Below are 22,837 nucleotides of genomic sequence, written 5' to 3'. Positions count from 1 at the left end.
AAAGTTGGCCACTGTGCCAGTGCCTGACCGCCGCTCGCTTGCAGATGTGGATTTATCGAGCAATACAAATTGCTTTGGTATTCCAAGAAGAAAGCGCGCGCACACACCAACTAGGAAAAAAAGGGCTCACAGCCTTTGCACGCAAACCAGGGACAACGGCTTGGAGCGCAGCTCAGCACGACCAGCAGCAAAGCTTAGAGGAGATGGTGGAGCAATTCTGTCGGCAACGAGCTACCCTGGGGCAGACTCCTGCAGTCCTTCAGCTCTCTCTTTCTTATCTTTCCAGATAGTCTCGGCGGTGTTGATGCTGGATCTGAGCATATTACAATGTAATTGAGACGACGGAAACGGCTCGGCTGATGGTGTGCGATGATGTTCGGCCGCAGCTGAGATGGAGTTGGGCTTTGCCGCAGCTCACCAAATCTAGATCGCCAGATCATGTCGCGCGAAAGTTGATTCCCCGATCTCGGATCGACTCTTCCTCGTCTCGAATCGGGGAAAATCAAGATGGAAAAGATATAGCAGAGAGAGGGTCGTGTGTGTGTGTTCCTGTGCCTATTGCGTGTGACACTTGCTTTGTGTTACTTTGGAACGCGAAGCGACCGAACAACGCTCTTTTCTTCCTACCTCCGCCCTCAGCAACCATTTGTTCCCTAACCCCCACATTCAACCTCAGCAATATGGCGGACGAGTCCAAAGTCTTCTCCCTTGTAGGTCAGGGCCTCAAACTCGACTCCAAGGCCGACATTCAGCCCCACCTCGAAAAGCTGGAACAGATCACCGACCTCGAAGAGGTTCATCTTGGCGGCAACACGCTCGGTGTCGATGCATGCCAAGCTCTCGCTGATGTCTTGAAGAACAAGAAGACGCTCAAAGTCGCCGACTTTGCCGATATCTTCACCGGCCGACTCATCACAGAGATTCCTGACGCTCTCCGTGCCCTCTGCGATGCTCTCACCGACCACACCAGCCTTGTAGAGATCAATTTGTCCGACAATGCTTTCGGTGGCCGATCTGCCCAACCCATGGTCAACTTCCTCAAGAACAACCACAGCTTCTCCGTCCTCAAACTCAACAACAACGGTCTCGGTATTACTGGCGGTACCATAGTCGCCGAAGCTCTCTACGAGGCTGCACAGAACCTCAACGCAAAGGGCCTCCAATCCAACCTTCGTACCGTAATTTGCGGACGCAATCGCCTAGAGAATGGCTCCGCTCCTGTCTGGGCCAAAGCCTACGCTGCTCACCGCGGATTGGTCGAGGTTCGCATGTTCCAGAATGGTATTCGCATGGAGGGTATCGAAGCCATCAGCAAAGGTCTTGCCTCATGCCCCAACCTCGAAGTTCTCGATCTTCAAGACAACACCGCCACCCTTCGAGGCTCCCGCGCCATCGCCGCTTGTCTTCCCAAGTGGCCTAAGCTCAAGACCCTCAACCTTTCCGACTGTCTGCTGAAACCCAAAGGTGGCGCACTCGTGTTTGGTGCGCTTGCGAACGGCAGCAACCCAGCACTCGAGACCATCCAAGTCCAGTACTGTGACTTGGATCGAAAGGTCTTGCATCAGCTCGGAAGCGCCATTGAACTCCACCTCATCAGCCTTACCAAACTCGACATCAACGGCAACTGGGCCGATGAGGAAGACGAGTGCATCGAAAAGATTAAGAGTGCGCTAGCCAAGCACGGCCACGAGGACGCACTGCTCGAACTCGACGAGATGTAAGTTGACCTCTACTGACGCATCGATGAGTTCCAAGGATCTTAAAGCTAACATTATCTATTGCCTCTAATCTGTTCGCAATTACAGGGACCCTGATGGAGAAGAGAGCGAAGGCGAAGAGGAAGAAGAAGCTGACCAAGAAGAAGAGGATGCCGACAAGGAAGTGAGCAAGCCAGCAGCTCCTGAAACCCAGGACGAGACTGATGAGCTCGCTGCTGCTCTCTCAAAGACGAGTCTGGATAACAAGTAAGCGCACCCTACACTTTATATCTCTGCATAGACTCTCCCAAGGATCATACACGAAACCTTCGCCCGACCGAATGACGCTAGCATGACATCTGGTGTAGCGGCACAGTGGCTGCATCGGTCGTGTCACGCGACTCGGTGTACTCTCAAATCCACATAGACACCAAACATGCTTTCCCTGCCAACGCCATGCTGTTCTTTCGCACTGACCCATACTGTACTTGTATCTCTCAATACATTTTCGTTTCGAAACGGCTTCCACTGTGTTCCTCTCGCCAGCACTCGAGCGAAGACCTCAGATGCACAGGATAAAAAGGCTCAGGCGCCCGAAAAGACCGCAGCTGCAGCACAACCTGATGTTCCTGCTGCCGAGGAAGTTACTGCAGCTCCAACCGCTGTTGAGCCCGAAGCAACCAACAAGCTTGCTACCGAGCAGGTCACTGCGACCAGCGGCGACGTAACATCCGCTCATGGTACACCGACCGACCCTGCTGTGGACCTCTCGGGCGAGCTCTATTCAAAAGATGCAGCCACGACATCTGCTCCAGCTCAGGGTGCTGTTGATGCGCCAAAGAAGAAGCGTGGCTTCCGTGCAGCTTGGGGCGCCATCCGTGAGTTGCTCAAGTGATGCTTCTCGTACATGAAAAGCTAGTTCAGATTAAGCGTGTCTGTCATATCTACCGTATCTCAGTGCATCATACTGTGTGATCAAGTGCGAGGTAGCTGTCTGTGATCTGCTTAGCGTGATGAGAGACGAGAGAACAAAGTATCGCTCTTTATCCTTGTGTGCCATCATTGCACAGTCGTATCCACTTGCAAGGCGCGCTCCGATGGCTCTGCAGAATGCAGGTGTTCGTGAACCTTTAAGAAACAGCTCATCATCGAAACTTCATGTGCCGCCAAGCCCACGCTGCCTGGTGCAGGTTTGAACTGATACTTGACCTTTGGATCGATCAATACGCACTCTCCCGCCTGTAGATTGACTTCCGCATCCTGATACGTTCCGAGAACGAGACGAATGTATCCAAATATAAGGAGGATGCTCCTCAGTACTGCCAAAAGGACGGAGGGTTCTGGAATGCGACTGGCAAATGGTGCACGCCTGCTGATGGCTCCACTTTTGACAACGTCTTCAACAAGGCCACCCTTTACGGTCACGCAGCAATATCATGGCAAACACGCAGCCTCTTCATTGTCACAGTCGATCAAATTGCTGGTTCTGCTTGTCACAGCTTCCATGCTGATCTCTTCTTTTACAGCCTGCTAGCCTTATCTTCGTTTAAAACCCACATCGTCAGCTCTGTTCCAGCTTATCCCCAAGCGAAGCTCGGCAAAGGAACATCCATATCTCAAGCACATCTCCGAAAGTAGAAACTGCTAATGTACAGTGTAGTGCGGGGACTTAGCTGGATTTCAACTCTTATCGTACACCTTCGGCTGGTCTTGGGGAGATAAGGCAGCCATGTACAGCAATGCTGCTTGTCAAAAGCATGCAATCATCATGCCACAAGCTCGACATTTTATCACGGCTGAGAGTGTCAGAATGCTTCTTCATTGCAGTATGCTTGCTAATGTCGAAACACTAGTCCGAAGGCCGGTCTGCTTCGATGTGTGTTCGTCCCAATTGTTTTCGATCCCAAGCTTTGATTTTACCATCACGCTCGACGCGAGACTTTTACGACAAGCTCTAAGCGGCTGATACGCTGCTTTCGTCGTATTCGAGGACTCTCGGATGGTGATAGACGATGTCGACCCATGGTCCTTGGAGAGATTTGACGCAGTTTTTGGCGTATGTTAGACCGTAATCAGCGACAAATTTATTTCGGAACTCGGCTGCCAGGATAGATACGCGCTTCGAAACTGTGAATTGACGAGCCTTTCTGTTTTGCGAGGCGCCGAGTGTGTTTGAGTTGGTCTCATCGTTTTTTCTTCAAGCTTTCATCATCATCCACGCCTTTCACGGATACAGTCTCTCGTCATCAGCCCCCTGATTTCGCTCGCGACAGTCTGCCTCTGCCTTCTCTATCCACAGAAGAGGCGGCACGGATGCAAATATGGCGGTGTTTTCATTATCGACACTCTTGCAAAATGTTCCGCCGGGAACTAGGGCCTTGACAGGAGCTCTCCTTGCCTCCTCGACTCTGCTTTTCTTCCTCCGTCTACGCACTGGGTTAGGGTTCGGAACAGCGAGCGCAGTGCAGTTTCCTTGGCTGGTCATCGTACCGGGCGCTAGTTTCTGGTATCCATGGACGCTGATCACCTCGAGCTTCTGCGAGTCGTCCATTCTCGAATTCTTGGTCTCGATCATTTCTCTTCCCCTCGCAGCAAGGTATCTCGAACGTCAGTGGGGTGCCATCGAGCTAGTCAAGTTTGCGGCTGTCGTCCTTGTCGGTAGCAACATCATTGCATGGGGGTTGCAACTTCTTCTGTTCTGTGTCTTCCGCAAGGAGGTGCTCATTTGGGGCACCCAGTTCCACGGTTTGCAAGCCTTACAGACCGCTTTCCTCGTCGCTTTCACCCAGCTCATCCCAGAGCACCAAGTCCAAATTCTGAGCGGTGCTCTGAAGATTCGAGTCAAAGATCTACCGATGCTGTACGTCACTGTCAGTAACGTCATGTGCCTGATCGGGTACACTTCGCCTTGGATTCTGATCCAGTTCGGATGGCTCATCTCGTGGGCCTACTTGCGATTCTTCAAAGTCAACGAATCTGGCTTCAAGGGAGACCGCAGCGAGGCATTTGCATTTGTCAATTGGTTCCCTCCCTTCGCCCAAAAGCCAGTCCAGTTCATCTCGACAACGCTATTCAACTTGTTCGTCAAGATTAAGATCGTCCAGCCGTGGACAAGCGGAGACTACGCCGACTTGGAATCTGCATCGTTGAATGGGCAAGTGCCTCAGCACGGCAGCGCTCGCGCCGAGGCAGAACGCCGTCGAGCTATGGCCCTCAAAGCGCTCGACCAACGTCTCTCGGCGAACAAGGGTTTTGGCTCTCGATCCAGCGGTCTTCAGCGCTCTGATTCGACCAAGTCGTCCGGATCCGTTACCGCATCCAAAGAGGCTGCAGCCTCATCCGCGTCGACAGCCGAAGAAACTGCATCAAGCTCAACCATCGCACCCACAGCCGCAATTCCCACTGTTGTCTTTGAGGCACCTCCAGAGGATCTGCCGTCGGAGAAGGAGTCAAAGTAGACCTCAATGCTCACCACAAATGTACAAATGTCACTACATTACTCTTCTCACGCAATCAAGGAAACAATCAACGCACTTAAAAGACGGCAATGCCCAGTAAAGAGAGCAATGATTTTGGTGACAAAACAATGCATTGATGATCGGATAAATGTGTATGCTGCGAAAGGTGTGGAGATATAGGAATGCAAAAGTGTCAAGAGCGAGGTGACAGTGTTGCTCTGACACACGACAATGCTGTGGATCAGTTGCGTGGCCCGTAGCCTTTTGCTGCTCTGGGTTTGTGATTGGATGAGCCAAGCTTCTTGCCGTCGCGCTTGGCCTTCCTCTTGAAAGCACGTAGTTCCTTCTTCATACGAGGATCGACCATCTTGTAACGACCCTTGGTACCCTTGGGTCGACCTTTGAGACCTCGATTGACACCTTTGGCGACGACAAGCTGCACTTCCTTTTTCTTCTGACCGCCCTTGACCGACTTGGAAAGCAACTTGTTGATGGTCGAGGACTTTTCTTTCTCCGAGATGTCCTCATTCTCGTTGATGGTCTCGGCCTTCTTCTGCGCCTTCTCTAGACGACGCAGCGTGCGCATCTTCTTCCTCGCCTTGGCTTCAGCCACCTTCTTGATAGGTCTTGCGTCGAGAGCACGTTGACGCTCGCGCAGAGCCTGCACGGCCTCCTTAGTGATGGGGATGTTGGCCTTGTAGTACTTCTGTTCGTCATCGAGGAACCATGTTGGCAAACCGTCCTTGTCGACAAAATTGTTCTTAGAAAAGCCCTGGTCCATAAGATCTTCCTTGGTGATCTTGCGGTTGACCAGCGCCTGTGCCAATGAGACGGCTTCGGCGGTGGCAAGACCGTGATCCTGAATACGCTTCTGCTTGCCGGCTTCTTGGTCCTCACCATCCAAGTCCCATTCGTCGTCAGGGATGGCGTCCTCTTCCTGATCCTGAAGAACGACTTCAAAGTCATTTTCTTGCTCCTCATCGCTGTCGGCAACAGAGCCCACGTCTTCGTCGCTGTCCACTTCTTCGTCGTCCCCGGCCTCCTCCCACTCATCCTCGTCATTCTCCTCTTCGTCTGGCAATTGCTCGATATCAGCGACTGGAGTCTCCAGTCCGAGATCCTTGAAGAGCGGGTTGTCAAACCAGATGGATGCTTCGCGACTCTGTTGAGCGCTGAGAGCGGCATCGCTGACGAGACTATTGACAAGCGAGCGCTTTGCAGGCTTGCCGGCGTTGTCAGCATTATCGAGCTCCGAACGCTCCGATGATATGGCAGCAGCATCCCGCTTCCTCTTCTTGGATGACTGCAAGACTTCACGCTCTAGACGTTCATCCTCCTCGTCCTCTTCGTCATCGGTGTCGAATGTCTCCTCCTGCTCCTTGCGCCTCTGAACGACGTGGTATCCTCCTTCGCTCTCGTCGCTTTCATTGCCTTCGTCTTCGTCCTCGTCTTCTTCGTCGTCATCTTTGATACCGTGCCACGAGTCGTTCTTGGCATCTTTGAGACGGGCCTGTTTGGCGCGGAACTTGGCATCGCGCTCCGACTGCTTTGTCTTGAACTCGTCGTAGAGCGCGTCCATCTCTGCATCCAAACGCTTTGCGCGCACCTCTGGGTCATCGTCATCGTCATCGTGCGAGCTGACGATGGTCTCGCTCTCATCGTCGCTGAGATCAGCCTGTTGCATGGCGGCTTTTTTGGAGACCTTCTCGCCAGAACCGATGTCAAAGATGTCACCGTTGCCAGCACCGAGTTGGTCATCCATGACGTCCATACCGATGTCCATGGGAGTGGTCATTTGCAGCTGCATCTTGAGGATCTTCTTTTGACGCATCTCGTTCTTACGCCGCCTCTCCTTGCGTGCCTTTCTGGCGGCTTCTTCGTTGAGTCGGACGAGCTCGTCATCGATCTGGTCATCCTCGTCCATCTCCTCAACTTCGACCGTCTCGGTCTGCTCTGCGAGATCCTTCTGCTTTGACTTTGGGACATCGAGACCGAGTGTCAAACGCACTTCCTTACGCCAGTTCATGAGATTGCGGAAGTCCTTCTTTCCGAGAACTTTGAGATCGGAGCAGTTCTCTCGCATTTCATCGGTAGTATCGGGGAGATGGAGGAGCTTCCTGCTTTCGTCTGACTTGAACGAGATCTCGTTGTACGAACCAAGCATGCCGACGACGTCTTGACCCTTGACAAAGTCCATGGCATCGAGGGAGTGGAAAAGGGTATAATCTCCGTCGGCGTAACCTTCTCTGTGTTTGCGGACCTTCTTGGGTTCAAAGACATTGGCATGTGCGTTACCCGCTGATGTACCTTTGAGACTGAGGGGCACACCGGCTTCCTGATCTTCGGGAGCGAGCGCGGCAGGGTCGAGCTCCTTGAAAACATGGTGGGGGTCGAGGAACTTGGGGTCAATACGAGCAGGGTTCTTGTAGCCTTGGCAGACAACGAAGATCTCTGCGGATACGTTACGAGACGAGGAGGGCTTGGTGGCCTCGACCTTTTTGAAGAGCTGATTGAATACCCAAAGAAGGTTGTTGTAATCTTTTGATCGGAAGACCTTGGTGACGAATGTACCGCCAGCGTTGAGGAACTCTACAGCGAGACGTAAGGATTGAAGTGTGAGCTCGGATTGAGCATATGCATCCTGAATCCAAGCAGTACCGACGTTGGGAGCACCGTCATGGATGACGATATCGGCCTTCCAATCTTTGAGAATCTGACGTAGCTGGTCTCTGCATTTGTATGAGTTGATGTCCTCGGCAAAGGTGATGGTTCTTGGGATGGGTTTGATAGGGACGAGATCGACACCGACGATGAGTGAGTTGGCGGGCATGTGCTTGGCAGCGACTTGCAGCCAACCACCTGGAGCAGCACACAAATCGATGCAGCATCTTGCCTTTTCGAGGAAGTTGTACTTCTTGTTGAGCTGGACGAGCTTGAAGGCGGCACGAGAGCGGTAGCCTTGCTCCTTTGCAAGCCAGTAGAACTTGTCGAGACGACCCTTGGCCGTCTTCTTGACCTGTTTACCCATCTTGGAGCGAGTGGCGATACGCTAACGCCGGGGAGATAGGAAGATGGGTCAAGGTGATATGGTGGATGGCGAGCAAACAATGCCACCGTCACTCTATCCGAAAAGGCTCAGCTCGTTCGTTGCTCGCCTGACAATTTCAACTTTTTCTAAAATTTCCAACTTTTTTTTTGGAAAAGCGATTCTGGTAGAGAAGACCCTGACTTGAGCATCTGTCGCACGAGAAGGAAGCTGCGGTCGCTGTTCCTCAGGGCGACGCACTTCTGCTGTCTCCTTCTCCAGCTGGGAGCGCGTTCAATTTGACTTGGCGGGGCGAATTGTATTGGCTGGAAGAAGTCTGACTTCAGGAAGAAAGCACTTCAAAAAGGCTCGAACAAAGGAAAGTGAAGGGGAAAAAAAAGAAAAAGACCAAAAAAACAATCCGATTCGAAGAGACAGAAGGAGCACACACACATGCCTGCTCTACACTTTGAAAGCTCTTCATCGTCGTCGTTAGGACTGGCTGCAATTCTCACCTTCGTCTCTGCTTCTTATCTTACCCACACCATCATCCGTCAACATCCCCAAAACGGTCGTAGAGACCTCTTCCTTCACCTACGTAATCGTTTCGCCTCCGCCGTCAGCCCTTTACTGACTCTGATCGCAAAGTCAACTTCCGTCCAGCTGCGAATTGAAGTGTCTTTTGCATCAGACGCAATCAGCTCCGTTCCCTTTCATATACAGCAGCGCTGCCCGACAATATGCCCAGCGTAGACGACATCACCAACGGTGTCGATGAGCTCGATTTCATCGACGATGCCGACATTGACTTTTCCGACATTGAACAAAAGTACTCGGTCAAGTTCGACGAGGGTCTTGACGATGTGATCGTTATCGAAGGTGTTCCTGTCATCACCGAGTCGCGTCAGCAGAAGCTTTTCGAGACCATTCAGAAGCGATTCAAAACTCACGCCGGCATCGACGTTGCCGTCGAGGGCATGCACATCCCTTACGCCGACAGTGGAGAATCTAAGGGTTACCTTTTCGTCGAGATGGCTTCCGCCGAGGATGCCGCTCAGGCCATCCGTCAGATGGACGGCTACGCTTTCGACAAGAAGCACCGTTTCTCCGTCCACCGATTCACCGACGTCGAAAAGTACGCCAACCTCTCAAAAGAGTACGTCGAGCCCGCTGAAGAGGAGTTCAAGCCTCGCGAGCACCTCCGCTCCTGGCTCGCAGACCCCGCCGGCCGTGACCAGCTTGTCATTTGCCGTGGTGACGACGTCGAGATTGCATGGCACAACCGCGCTTCCGATCCTCAGGTCGAACACAACCGTCCTCGCTGGACGGAAAGCTACGTTCAGTGGTCTCCTCTCGGCACTTTCCTCACCACCTTCCACCGCCAAGGTATCCAGATCTGGGGTGGCCCCTCATGCGAGCGATTCATGCGATTCCCTCATCCAGGCGCCCGTCTCGTCGATTTTTCCCCAAGCGAACGTTTCATGGTCACTTGGTCTCACGAGCCTATCCAGGTTCCCGACAACGCTCCCATTGGTCCTCAGTTCTTCGGCCCTGAAGACGAGGGCAACCGCATCGCCATCTGGGAGGTCCGAACCGGTCATCTCTTGCGTACCTTCCCCGTTCCTCAGGACGAGAGCGGTCAACCAGGCCAGCTGAAAGGCTTCTCTTGGCCTTTCCTCAAGTGGAGCCCCGATGACAAGTACTGCGCTCGTCTCAACCCGGGCCAGGCTATCAGCGTGTACGAGACCCCTTCTATGGGTCTGCTCGAAAAGAAGTCGATCAAGATCGAGGGTGTCGTCGACTTTGAATGGTGCCCCATGGGCGACAAGGATCGCGAGGCGGCTGAATCCAGCAAACCCAACAAGAAGGTCCGAGACAACATGATCGTCTACTGGCAGCCCGAGGTGGCCAACCAGCCTGCACGTGTCACCGTCATGGCCGTGCCCTCAAGAACCATTCTCCGCTCCAAGAACCTCTTCAACGTTTCCGACTGCAAGCTTCACTGGCACCCTCAGGGTGACTACCTCTGTGTCAAGGTCGACCGTCACACCAAAACCAAGAAGTCCATGTTCTGCAACCTCGAGATCTTCCGCATGCGAGAAAAGGATCTACCCGTCGAGGTTGTCGAGCTCAAAGATGCCGTCACCGCCTTTGCATGGGAGCCACACGGAACCCATTTTGCCCTCATCTCGAGCAACGATCCTCAGCTCGGTACACCGGCACCCGGTATCACTATCAAGACTCAGCTCAACTTCTTCCACCTCCACCCCAAGGGTGATTTCCGCCTGCTCAAGGCATTCGACAACAAGACCGTCAATGCCCTCTTCTGGTCGCCCCGTGGCCGTCACATCATCGTTGTTACCCTCGGCAGCTCGCAAAAGTTCGACCTGGAATGGTACGACGTCGACTTCATGCACGAGGTTCGACAGGGCAACCCATCCGCCGACCCTGCCGACGACGTCAAGCTCATCGGCACTGGTGAGCACTACGGTATCACTGACCTCGAGTGGGACCCATCAGGCCGCTATGTTGCCACCTCGGCATCCGTTTGGCGCCATTCGCTTGAGAACGGTTTCGCCATCTGGGATTTCAAGGGCCAGGAGTTGCAAAAGCACATCCAGGACCGATTCAAGCAGATCTTGTGGCGTCCTCGCCCACGCACGTTGCTCTCCAAGGAGGACCAGAAGAAGGTGCGCAAGAACTTGCGCGAGTACTCCAAGCAGTTCGAGGAGGCTGATGCTGCCGAGGAGTCCAATCTCGCTTCAGCAGAGCGCGAGCTGTACCAGCGTATTTTGGAAGAATGGAAGGCATGGCGCGCACGAGCTCGCCAAGACTTGGAAGAGCTGCGTGCCGAACTCGGGCGCGAGGCTGTGGGACAAAGCGTCGATCACGCCAAGAACCTTGCCGAGGAAGCCACCGAGGAGGTGCAGGAGTGGATGGAGGAGATCATCGAGGAAACCGAAGAGCTGCTCAACTGAGCACTTTGTGGTTTGCCTACGAACACGATGATGTCTCCAGTTCTCACATTCTGATAAATTCACGATGCATCGCGCCCTTTCAGCTACATGGCTCCTATGATACACCATCAATTGTACACATTAGCTCCCCATCCTCACGTCTGTGTGCTATCGGCTCCTGATGCTTTGCTGAGTAGATTTTGGTGAGTAGCGTTATCTCTCCAATGGAGAAGAGGTTCTGTTCGAGCGATGGAGCCATTGTGTCATGTGTCTGTATTAGCGCTAAGGCAGGGGTGATGCATGTTGCTTTTGGCGGGCCCGATGATTGGTTGGTTGTTACATTGCGGTGACATTGTGATTGGTGTTTTACAAGATTGTGGGGTCAATTCGAGGACGGTATTGTTGAGGCTGAAGAATCCGATGAGTCGGCAGCCGAGCTGGCATGGCGAAAGGCCCGTCTCCAATGCGCAAGTCCGAGCTCTTGCATATCCTTCTCAATGTCGTGTGGCAGGTTGATATGCTTGACAGACTTTGGCTCGAAGGTTGCCTCGAGGAGTCTTGTTGTTTTTCGCTGCATGTATTCGATCTGTGAAAAGTCACTTCTTCGAAGTCCGCCGCCCCAAGATGGATGCTTGAAGAAGTAGCGCAAGTAGATGGTGAAATCTCGTCGATGTTCCTGTCAAGTACGACGGGCGGAAGCGTGTGTGCGTGAATCGAGCAGATCGAACAGAGCATTTGACAGATATATCGGTCATTATCTTGGCTAAGATCCTGTCAAGACAGATTCGAGGAAAATCAACTTACCTGCTCTTTTGTCATGATCATTCGGAGACCCTTCCTATACAGGGCCAGGATCTCCTTTTGCGCTTGCGTCAGCTTTTTGACGGGCGGCATGGCGACGACGGTAGAATGTGTTTTAAGCAATCGATTCTAGGGCCGATAAAGCTGCATTGCAAAAAGAGAAGTTTCTTCGAAAGCACTGTCGGATGGTTGAGAATGGTGTGCGGAAAGAAGAGCGACTTAGGGTTGGATGTCTCAAGAAGCGATATTGCCGGACCCTGTTGAACTTAGCTTTGATGGAGTTTGGTCCCGATAACTGGCGATCGGGTGGAGTCTAAGTACAATGTCACTGCTAGTTTTAGACAGAAACAAATATACTCAATTGACAGAGTGAACATGGCGAGAGCCTGGTGCTCCCAGCTTCATATATATACATATAGGTGGCACATGCCGAATGTGGGAGTTGCTATACCTAATGATCCAGAGTTGAAGTTCATGCAAGACACCACTTCATCCGGGCTATGTCCTAGCTCCTTTCATACAGGTGTGAGGTAGATGCAATACTTGAGATTTCTTATGAACTATGACTACAAGACCATCTGTATATATACCTTAGTCTCATGCTTGAGTAGCTCCATTTGTCACCTGTTAGTGAGTGTGCCATGTGATACCTCAGAGTTGTCTTATCTGTGCCTCAGCATTGTCTCCCACAAACCTCTTCTGATTGGTCACCACATGTCAGCCAATGCATGCATGTGTCAGGGGTCTCGTGCCTGAAACCCAGGTCGGTCTGTCGAGATACTCGGTGACTATCAAACTGTGCAACAGCTATTGTCTTGGTATCAGTCTTGACGAGCTATTCGCTTGGCAACTATCAAGTTGCACGATGGGTGGCATTTGGGTATATACTATCATAGGTTTTGGCTGACCTCTGTGGACACTCTGTTCAGGGGTAGCTCGGCACGATCAATATCAATATGTATGTTATGATGACACCAAGGTCTGGTGTGAGTGTTGATGATGATGAGGTCAATGGTGTTGGTGATAAGGTTGGTGAATGTTGATGGTAATGAGGTTGATGGTGTTGGTGATAAGGTTGGTGGCATCAACGCAAGTGTCCAGTGTGTTGACTGATGCTTGAGGTGATCCCTGGACCGCAGTGGACTACTGCCTTCAGTTCTAACTATATCTGGACCACTGACCTGCTATGGGTCACCTTTGGACATCAGGTAGTGGTGATACAACACACACACTACAATGAGGAGCAACCTTGATAGATTGCTGCTATGCTGACTGAAACTAATATATACTTATGCTGAAGTGATAACTAGTTATGATGGGTGTAGAGTGGATGAGGATCCACTTGACCTTTGATGATGAGAAAGCATGGTTATATACCTCTTCACAGCATCGCCAGCGATGCTGCTCCTGCTCTCTCTCCAGAGAGTACCTTCTGTCATGGGCCTAAGCTGCGCAGAGCGAGGGAAGGTTGAAATGATATGAAGGCAGCACAGGAATCGTGGAATCGGGTAGATCATAAGAGCTGTGACAGAGTTCACCAAGATCGGCAGTTGAATCAGCTCTATGGCTGACCACAGCGAAATTGGCACGAGCATCATCAATATCACAAATCCCACCAGAATCTGCGACAAGCGAGACCTTGTGGCAGATTCCGCGGAGATCAGTAGCAAGGTTGTCTGTACGACAATTCACACATGAGAGGGACCGAGCTCAAGTGACACATGGATGGTTACCACTCAGAGGCCCACAAGACAGGAGTAAAAGAGAACTGTTGCCAGTCAGAGGAAGGAGAGCTGTGTAAAGGACACCAGTGAAAGGGACATGAAGAAGAGGAGCAGTGTCGATGAAGTTGACACAGCTCAGGTAAGACAGGAGGGACAAGGTCTGATATGGAGGAGGTGCCTCCTTGGAGACACCTGTACAATACTTGATGAAGAGGGTACTCTCTGGAGAGAGAGAGCAGGAGCAGTGTCACTGGCGATGCTGTGAAGAGATATATAGGCATACCTTCTTGTCATGAATGGTTGAGTGGATCCATCCACTCTACACTCATCAAACAAACTAGTATTACTTCAAGCAATAAGTATCATTAGTTCACAGTCAGCATAGAAGTAATCAACAGATTGCTCCTCATCGAAGCACATGTGTTGTATCACCGTTTCCTGACATCCGAAGGCAGTTTGTAGCAACCAGCGATCCAGATAACAATAGAACCGAAGGCAGACATCCACTGTGGCCCAGGGATCACTACAAGCATTAGCTGACACACTGGACACTCATGTTGGCATCATCAACCCATACTCACACCAGACCATTGGTGTCAATATCAAGCTCACTTAGAGTCATATTATAGTTTGATCATGCCGAGCTACCTCTGGATGGAGTGCCCACAGCAGTTAGTCGAAATCTGTTGTAACGATAATACAACTACAGATTCTAATGAGAAAGGTGACAGAGAAGGCTCTGTTGCATATTTCACTAAGAATCAAAATACCATTAGCACTGTCGCATAATTCGACAGAATCGGTGATAGTACTGATACTACTACTGATCTCAGGTTTCAGGCATGCGACCGCTGACATTAGAGTGGATCGTTCAAGCAGCACCCCATGATCACGATGACAGACCAAGGCCTCAACGATAAGCTCAACTGGCTTCTAGCACTATTGGAAGCCCAACTTGAGCTCACCAGGCAAGGCCAACGAGAAGAGCGACTTCGCTGTGCTCACCTAAGCAGAGAAGAGACGATTGAGTTCTTGCAATCAGAAGATCAAGCAGGAGGAGATGAATCCATGCTAGGAGACCCTCAGACTCCTACACCAGCATCACGACCAAGACGATTGGTCTCGTTTGCTGCTGTAGATGAGCAAGACGATGTTAATTACAAAAAGTATGCATCGCCCACTGGGCCAAGGTACTACAAACCCAGGGAGGATCCATATAGTAGGACTAGGACGGAACCTTATGCCCCATACTCGGAGGAGGATACTAGTGTATTGGCAGACCTCTCTCGATCAAAGCCAATCACCACACCCTTTCCTAAGTTTAACCCGCAAGATGTGGAGATATTCATTCTCGAAGCCGAAGCCTGGTTTAAGTTTAACCAGGTATATGAGCAAACAAGAATGATCAACCACATGGGCTCTCAATTGGAAGCGAATGCATGGGAGTGGTGGACCTCCAAGCTCCGAATTGACAGGGCATGGGAAGGAAGGTTATTCAATGACTGGCACTACTTTACAGAGCAGCTGTTGGAACAATTCAATCCCCAGAATGCTAGAATGGAAGCCTACAACAAGCTGCTGGCTCTCAAACTCACTAGCAATGCACCCAGTGCCACCACACGCCATGTGGAACATTTCAGAGACCTGGAAGGACAAGTCAATCTGGATGATAACAAACTCATCATTGACTTGTTCAGAGGCAGTCTCACATGTAGTCTGCAAGAAAAGTTTGAGCATAACCCACCTGCAAAGAGGTGGGGATGGTACCGAGAGGTTGAAGATATTGACCGACAGAGGATGCTGCTACAGCAGTCCTCTGCTAGGCATCCAAGCGCTGCCCCTCCATGATTGAACCCAGGAATCCAACCAACGCCACCCACTCAGAGTTCACTCCCCGTTCGGCAACTGGCACAAAGAAACTCCACTCGTATGCTGGCACCAATAATGGCAGGAAGCCCAAGCAGACCAACCAATTGGCTGCTACCTCAGCAGTATGTACCGGGCCCGAAACAAGGAGGCCCCACAGTACCAGGCAATAGCACTTGCCATATCTGCAAAGGTGTTGGACATTGGGCCAGAGACTGTCCAAGCAAGAAGGCAGATCCTCTGGGACCATGACCTTTGGGCCCAAGGGTCATGGTAACCACAGAAGACCCCTTCGAAGAAGGGGCCACTGACTCAGGGGATGGGCATACAGGCAGTGCTGAAACGAGTGACCCTGATGACCTAGACTTCAGTCAATACCAAATTCCTAATGACACTAATCATGAGGAACCCCAAGATGTCAATGATGAGGGAAACGACAGTGGGGCAATGCACTGATGGCATGCATGGCTCTACAAACCTCCTCGCCATCGTTGTGTATATATCAAGATTGCCAAATATGTTTCTCCACCAGCAAAGGAAAAGCAGTATTAGAGCTTACAGGAACAGTCCAAGACCATCCTGCTCATATACTTGCTGACACTGGTGCTGGCTTGTCCATAGTTTCAGATTCCTTTATCAGTAAGTACCTAATACCCACTAAACCCTCAAAAACAAGATCGATTCATGGTGTCACTGGACACCAGCTCGTTATCAATAGCACCACGACTGTACAGGTGGTTATTGGCAAGCACAGCCTAGGTGTAGTCAAAGTATCGGTAGCCGATACTGCCAACTACAACCTTATATTGGGATTCACCGAGCTCAGAAGGCTCAAGCCCACCATACAATGGGACACAGGCCAACTAGAGTTCAAGTCCCAGGACCGAAAATGACCCCCTGAAGCCACCGCAACTAGGGGCTTACAATCAAAAGCATCGAAATCAGTCATAGTAGCAGAACTGTCACAGAATTTGACGAAAGCCACCATAACAGGTGAGCAAAAACAGGAGCTTGCCATAAGAGATAGCTTATCACCAATTCCAATGAAATCTGTGGCAATGGGCTCCAACAAAGAAAAAATGGCACAACCAACCATGCATGGAAACAAGTTCGTCTCAGCGAAGCGCTTACTTCAGGCAGCTTTAGAGGATGGACCCATAGGGTTCATGTTATTGGAAGTACCACCCTCATCACTCCCAGCCTTCGGTTTCGTTCCTACCAGCACCGATAAAGGAGTAGAGATGGAGGTTGAGATCAAGAAGAAGGTGACGGCAGCAGATATACCAAAGCTGTACCAACACCTTCATGATGTGTTTGACAAGGTGGAAGCAGACAGGCTTCCCCAGCATACTGAACATGATCTTCACCTTGAACTAATGGAAGGAAGTCGACTGCCTCAGGGCCCACTGTATCTCAAAGGGCCTAAAGAAATGTCTGAATTGAGGAAGTATCTGGATGAGAACCTCACGAAGGGGTTCATACGACCATCGAAGAGTCCAGCAAGGTCACCTGTGCTCTTTGTACCTAAGAAAGATGGAGGCCTCAGGCTTTGTGTGGACTATTGGGGACTCAATGAGATTACTGTCAAGAACAGGGCTCTGTTGCCCCTCATTGAGGAGCAACTGTTCCTGCTCTGAAAGGTGAAGATCTATTCCAAGCTAGATCTCTGAGCAGCATACAACCTCATCCGCATCATGAAAGGAGATGAATGGAAAACAGTGTTTGGTACACAATTGGGACTATACAAGTACCTGGTGATGCCATTCAGGCTAGCAAACACACCAGCTCATTTCCAATCATTCATCAATGTCATCTTCCGAGACATCATCAGAGTATATGTTGTTGTATACTTGGACGACTTCCTCATCTTCAGTGACACAGAGGAAGCACACATATGACATGTCACTGAAGTTCTCACCCATTTGAGAAACAATCAGCTGTTTGCTAAACTGTCGAAGTGTGAGTTCCACACCATGGCAGTAGAGTTTCTAGGGTACATCATCAAACCCACAGGGGTAGAGATGAATCCTGAGAAAGTATGGACAGTCAAGGAGTGGCCAATGCTGGAATCAATCCATGATATCCAAAGATTCCTTGGCTTTGCCAACTTCTACAGGCGATTCATTGCTCACTTTGCTCGAATCGCCAAGCCACTAACATCACTGGTGAAACCGACTGAATGTTTCAAGAAGTTTGAGTTGCCGGAAGAAGCTTGACAAGCTTTCCACAAACTCATCCAAGCATTCATGATGGCTGGAGTACTTCGTCACTTCAATTACCACCTTCCTACAAGGCTGGAAACAGATGCAAGTGACTTTGCCATCGCTGGAGTGCTCAAACAAGAGCATGAAGGGTGTTGGCACCCAGTAGCATTTTATTCAAGGAAGATGTCATTGTCTGAGAAAAACTATGAGATCCACGACAAGGAACTCCTTGCAGTGGTCGCCTGCCTCACTCAGTGGCGACACATGCTAGCAGGACTACCAAGTCAGTTAGTCATTCTCACAGATCATGAAGTGCTCAAGTACTTTAAGTCACAATGTCATATCACTGGCAGACAAGCAAGATGGGCAGTATTGTTAGCAGATTTCGACTTTGTGCTACAATATCGACCAGGAGACAAGGGTGGCAAACCTGATGCTCTCACCAGACGAGCTGACATGCAGCCAGTCAGCGAAGAGCAGGAGCACAATGTTTGACAACTACTGCCTCCCCAGGTGTTTGAACCAGTCGAAAATGAAATCACGACAGGGAATGAGTTGCAGCAGATTTCAGCTGAAAATGTAATAGCAAGCATGATACTGCCAATTTCAGCAGAATCGGTTCTAACTGCATGCTCAGGTGACGATTCTGTATTAGTGGCTCCTGTCCTCACGATGGAGTCTATAGCCACAAAAGGAATCAAAGATCTGGCCAGAATCTTCCAGCCTCTGGATCCAGAGCTTCAGGAGATCCATCTAAGGAAGCCATTCGAGATCAGAGATGGCTTGTGGTATAGTGGTGGACAATTGGTTATCCCTAAGGTAATGATGCCAGGGAGAACCAATGACCGTCATTCACGAAGTGCCAAAGAAGTTGATGGACAGTCGTTGTCTGTAGAACACTTGCGATTCATGGTCATGTCTCAATGTCATGATGGCATCACAGCTGGACATGTGGGGTGAGATGCTACCATTAAGTTGGCCCAACGACACTATTGGTGGCCAAACATGTCAGCCTGGATTGCTGATTATGTCACAAGTTGCCAAGTGTGTGCCAGATACAAGGCTCCTTGCCATCGCCCATATGGCTTGCTGCAGCCACTTGCTACTCCAGACAGACCATGGGGCTCTATATCCTTGGATTTCATTGAAGGATTACCACCATCAAAGGGATATGATTCAATCCTGGTCATTGTTGACCAATTGACCAAGTTTGCTATTCTGGCCCCTACATACAAAACAGTCACAGCAAAACAGACTGCTGTGCTACTATGGCGTTATCTGGTTAGACACTTCGGTTATCCAGATCACATGGTCTCGGACCGAGGCAGGCAGTTCATCTCAGGAGCATGGAAAGCATTTGCCAATCAATTGGGTATGAAACATTTGCTCAGCACTGCTTATCATCCTCAAATGGATGGGCAAATGGAAAGGGTCAATCAAGTAGTAGAGCAGTACCTTCGTATGTACTGCAACTATGAACAGAATGACTGGACTGGCTTGCTCGACACTGCAGTGTTTGTGTACAACAATACCATACACAATAGCATCGGTGTCTCGCCATTCTTTGCATGTTATGGATGGAACCTGAAAGCCCATCCTGACATTCCTCAACACCTAGGAGCAAACAACCCCGAACATTCTGAATACTTGCTTGATGGTAAAGAGCACTGCAAGTATCTTCAAGAACAGATCAGGGAGGCACAGCATCATACTGTCAATCATTATAACTGGAGACACAAGGACATAGAATTCAAGGTTGGCGACATGGTTGTCATGGGCCTGGATGCTCAAGAAGCAGGAGGGTCACTGGTTCATATGGATGGAGCACAAGTATCGAAGACCTAGTCGATACCAGTAGAGAGCATGGTCGTAGTGCAGTCTCCATGGAGACCATGGACTCCTATGGATTCACATGCAAAGGAGCACTGAGCCCATATGCGAGGAGGACCAGGCACAGCCACGAGGAGGACCAAGCTCAAAGAGCAGGCGCAGCCATGAGGAGGACCAAGCTCAGATGGTTACCACTCAGGGGCTCGAGAGACAGGAAGTCGACACAGGTCATGAGGAGGAGGAGCAGTGTCGAAGGAGTCGACACAGGTCATGAGGAGGAGGAGCAGTGTCGAAGGAGTCGACACAGGTCATGAGGAGGAGGAGCAGTGTCGAAGGAGTCGACACAGGTCATGAGGAGGAGGAGCAGTGTCGAAGGAGTCGACACCACTCAAGAGGCACAGGGGTGCCAAGCAGGAGAGGCCCCTGAGCAGTACTCGATGAAGAAAGTACTCTCTGGAGAGAGAGCAGGAGCAGCATCGCTGGCGATGCTGTGAAGAGGTATATAACCATGCTTTCTCATCATCATAGGTCGAGTGGATCCCCATCCACTCTACTCACCATAACTAGTTATCACTTCAGCATAAGTATACATTAGTTTCAGTCAGCATAGCAGCAATCTATCAAGGTTGCTCCTCATCGTAGTGTGTGTGTTGTATCACCACTACCTGACGTCCGAAGGCGCCCATAGCAGGTTAGCGGTCCGGATATAGATAGAACCGAAGGCAGTAGTCCACTGCGGTCCGGGGATCACTTCAAGCATCAAGTCAACACACTGGACACTCGTGTTGACGCCACCAACCTTATCACCAACACCATCAACCTCATTATCATCGACGCCACCAACCTTATCATCAACCCCATCAACCTCATTATCATCGACATCACCAATCTCATCACCAACACCATCAACCTCATCATCATCAACACCCACACCAGACCTTGGTGTCATCATAACATTGATATTGATCGTGCCGAGCTACCCCTGAACGGAGTGTCCACAGAGGTCAGCTGAAACCTACGATAGTATATACAACGAACGCCACCTGCTGTCACTGCACAACTTGATAGTCACCGATACCGAGACAATAGCTGTCACACAGTTTAATAGTCACCGAGTATCTCGACAGACCGACCTGGGTTTCAGGCGCGAGACCCCTGACAATGGTCTACATCAATCGCAAGAACTGGAAGACCAGGCAACCCACACCAAAGCTGGACACCAGGTTCACAGGACCTTATCTGGTACAAGAAAGGGTGGGCTGACGAGCCTATAGAATCACATTGCCTGCAACCCTCAGAGTTCATGATGTGTTCCATGTGTCCTTGCTTGAACCAGCAAGGAATAGTTCTATTCCTCAACGATCGACACAACCAATCGTACCATTGCTACCAGACGAGGATCTTGACTTCGAAGTTGAAGCCATTGTCGGCAAGCGTTCACACAATGGGGTGACAGAATACAAGGTGCTTTGGAAGGGGTATCCAGAGGAGGCTGCCTCTTGGGAACCATTGTTGAATCTCAACTGTCCTGACCTCATCCAGGAGTATGAGGTTTCGGCGGGGGGACGAGGCTAAACGAGCACGAGGGGAAGGAGAAATTGGTAAGAAGAGAGCTAGAACCGATTTGAGCAAAAAATGTGAGAGTAAGGGAGTTGTTACAGACTATGCAGAAATCTGTCACAGTACTAATGGTATGACAGATTTCAGGAAGAGGACCTGAAAACTACTCTCACCTTACAAGAGGAGGGTCAAGAGCATGGTACTCAACAGCCAGGCTCATAATCAACATCACAAGAGTCAGGCCACAGACTCAGTTCAAAAAACAAGGGCATCAACATTACAGAAGGAGACATGTTGCTACATGTCAACATAGGAAGAGGGAGGAGGAGGAGGAGCAAGTGACGAATGGATCACCAGTTCCTCCTCAGTAGGGGCAACCCACTCGTGAAGGAGGTCTGGAGGACCACCAGACTCTGTGACAGACTCATGAGGCTGACACTCTGAGTACAGACAGTCATGACGCTCAATGTATAGCTGGAGCATATGGAGGAGGGAACTTACCAATTCCTGTCAGTGTAAGTGCCACATGACCTGCATTGCAGCCACCCAGCCGTGGGTCATCACTGGGTCGGTGGTTCGTTCGTCTGACTGAACCAATCCAGGACCATATCCATCCGCTATGGTTAAGTGTGCACGTTCTACCTGATGAGACCCACGAGGTTGCAAACTTGGAGTCCCATCACTGGTGTAATCCATGCCGGGGTGAGCTGGGATGCTGCGCTTGCAGTGACCCAACCTGGCTAAGTAACAGTGCACACAGGCATGAGGGATTCGGGTATGTTCACCAAACGGGTTGGTAAATGCAGACACAAAGCAGCTAAAATGAAGAAAGGAGTTCATCAGTATCAGTTCAGAGTCGAAAGCAAAAGTTGAGAAGTGTACTTACAGAATGCCTAAGTTGAAGCAGCATCGACACTGCCAACTGGGCCATGGCATGCAACCCTCTGTGAGGCAAAGCATGACTAAATGGTGAAGACATTTAGCTGGTAAGGAACCAACTGGTACATCCCAGTCTGGAGGGTAGTAATGGTCAGTGACCCAAGTCAAGAGCTCGGCCGTGACAAATTGTTCTGACCACCCAGCAATTTCACCATTGCTGGGAAGGTGGCGATCCAGAGGAGGAGGAGGAGGAGTTCGACGAGCCACCCAGCGGGGCGGTGGCATCAAAGGTTGGACCACCAGTCGATATACTGGGGTCTCAGGCTGAGGAGCCAATAGGATCGTGTTGATCACCTCGTTGGCAGCAGGAGGTGGAGTGGGAGACCGGGCCAATTCGGCCTCCCAAATTGCTTGGCACTCCAGAGTCATCATCTCCGGTGCAGCACGTCGCGAGTTGACCTCGTACAGGTCGATGGCTGGAGAATCCGGGGAAGGGGCATACCCCACAGGGTTGGGAATGATGGGAGCCAAGTACAGGGAAGGGAGGGGAGAGATGACCGCGTCGTCATCCATCCCCAAGAAAAGAGGCTCCAGTGGTGAACGAGCCACCAGAGAAGCCAAGGGAACAGCAGATGAAGGAGGAGACAGAGGAGCGGCTGTTGGAGCCGATTCCTCATGTGGATGTAGTCGAAGAACGATCCGATGACGACTAGAGGCAGGAATAGCGTCATTAGCGGAGGACTGCAAACGAGTATTGTAACGAGAACTCATACTGATGATGAGTAGATGGAACAAGATGGTAGTATGACTTAGACATGGTGCAGAACATGCCTCGA

The 22,837-nt window shown here is 50.7% G+C and overlaps 7 protein-coding genes across 7 annotated transcripts; 4 read left to right on the top strand and 3 right to left on the bottom strand.

Moving 5' to 3' along the window:
* Window positions 1–680: 680 nt before the first annotated feature.
* UHO2_06462 (putative ran GTPase activating protein 1) lies at window positions 681–2,592 on the top strand (the record flags this gene model as incomplete). Its single annotated transcript, XM_041554879.1, has 3 exons — window positions 681–1,717; window positions 1,806–1,964; window positions 2,244–2,592. 3 exons carry the CDS (start codon window positions 681–683, stop codon window positions 2,590–2,592), a joined length of 1,545 nt encoding a protein of 514 aa, XP_041410813.1.
* Window positions 2,593–4,018: 1,426 nt separating this feature from the next.
* On the top strand, window positions 4,019–5,155 carry UHO2_06461 (uncharacterized protein; the record flags this gene model as incomplete). The annotated part of the gene is made up of 1 exon (XM_041554878.1): window positions 4,019–5,155. The coding sequence occupies one exon, from the start codon at window positions 4,019–4,021 to the stop codon at window positions 5,153–5,155; it is 1,137 nt and encodes a 378-aa protein (XP_041410812.1).
* A 241-nt stretch (window positions 5,156–5,396) lies between these two features.
* UHO2_06460 (putative SPB1 - required for ribosome synthesis, putative methylase) lies at window positions 5,397–8,183 on the bottom strand (the record flags this gene model as incomplete). Its single annotated transcript, XM_041554877.1, has 1 exon — window positions 5,397–8,183. The coding sequence occupies one exon, from the start codon at window positions 8,181–8,183 to the stop codon at window positions 5,397–5,399; it is 2,787 nt and encodes a 928-aa protein (XP_041410811.1).
* A 737-nt stretch (window positions 8,184–8,920) lies between these two features.
* UHO2_06459 (uncharacterized protein) lies at window positions 8,921–11,158 on the top strand (the record flags this gene model as incomplete). Its single annotated transcript, XM_041554876.1, has 1 exon — window positions 8,921–11,158. The coding sequence occupies one exon, from the start codon at window positions 8,921–8,923 to the stop codon at window positions 11,156–11,158; it is 2,238 nt and encodes a 745-aa protein (XP_041410810.1).
* Window positions 11,159–11,519: 361 nt separating this feature from the next.
* UHO2_06458 (uncharacterized protein) lies at window positions 11,520–12,031 on the bottom strand (the record flags this gene model as incomplete). The annotated part of the gene is made up of 2 exons (XM_041554875.1): window positions 11,520–11,813; window positions 11,942–12,031. The coding sequence occupies 2 exons, from the start codon at window positions 12,029–12,031 to the stop codon at window positions 11,520–11,522; spliced, it is 384 nt and encodes a 127-aa protein (XP_041410809.1).
* A 2,516-nt stretch (window positions 12,032–14,547) lies between these two features.
* UHO2_06457 (uncharacterized protein) lies at window positions 14,548–15,510 on the top strand (the record flags this gene model as incomplete). The annotated part of the gene is made up of 1 exon (XM_041554874.1): window positions 14,548–15,510. The coding sequence occupies one exon, from the start codon at window positions 14,548–14,550 to the stop codon at window positions 15,508–15,510; it is 963 nt and encodes a 320-aa protein (XP_041410808.1).
* Window positions 15,511–21,419: 5,909 nt separating this feature from the next.
* Window positions 21,420–22,574, bottom strand: UHO2_06456 (uncharacterized protein; the record flags this gene model as incomplete). The annotated part of the gene is made up of 3 exons (XM_041554873.1): window positions 21,420–21,602; window positions 21,654–21,939; window positions 22,009–22,574. 3 exons carry the CDS (start codon window positions 22,572–22,574, stop codon window positions 21,420–21,422), a joined length of 1,035 nt encoding a protein of 344 aa, XP_041410807.1.
* Window positions 22,575–22,837: the final 263 nt, after the last annotated feature.

Source organism: Ustilago hordei (genome assembly GCF_900519145.1).
Source record: "Ustilago hordei strain Uho2 genome assembly, contig: UHO2_contig_19, whole genome shotgun sequence".
NCBI lineage: Eukaryota > Fungi > Basidiomycota > Ustilaginomycetes > Ustilaginales > Ustilaginaceae > Ustilago > Ustilago hordei.
The sequence above is the reverse complement of the archived record's forward strand: the minus strand, read 5'-3'. Positions and strand labels throughout refer to the sequence as shown.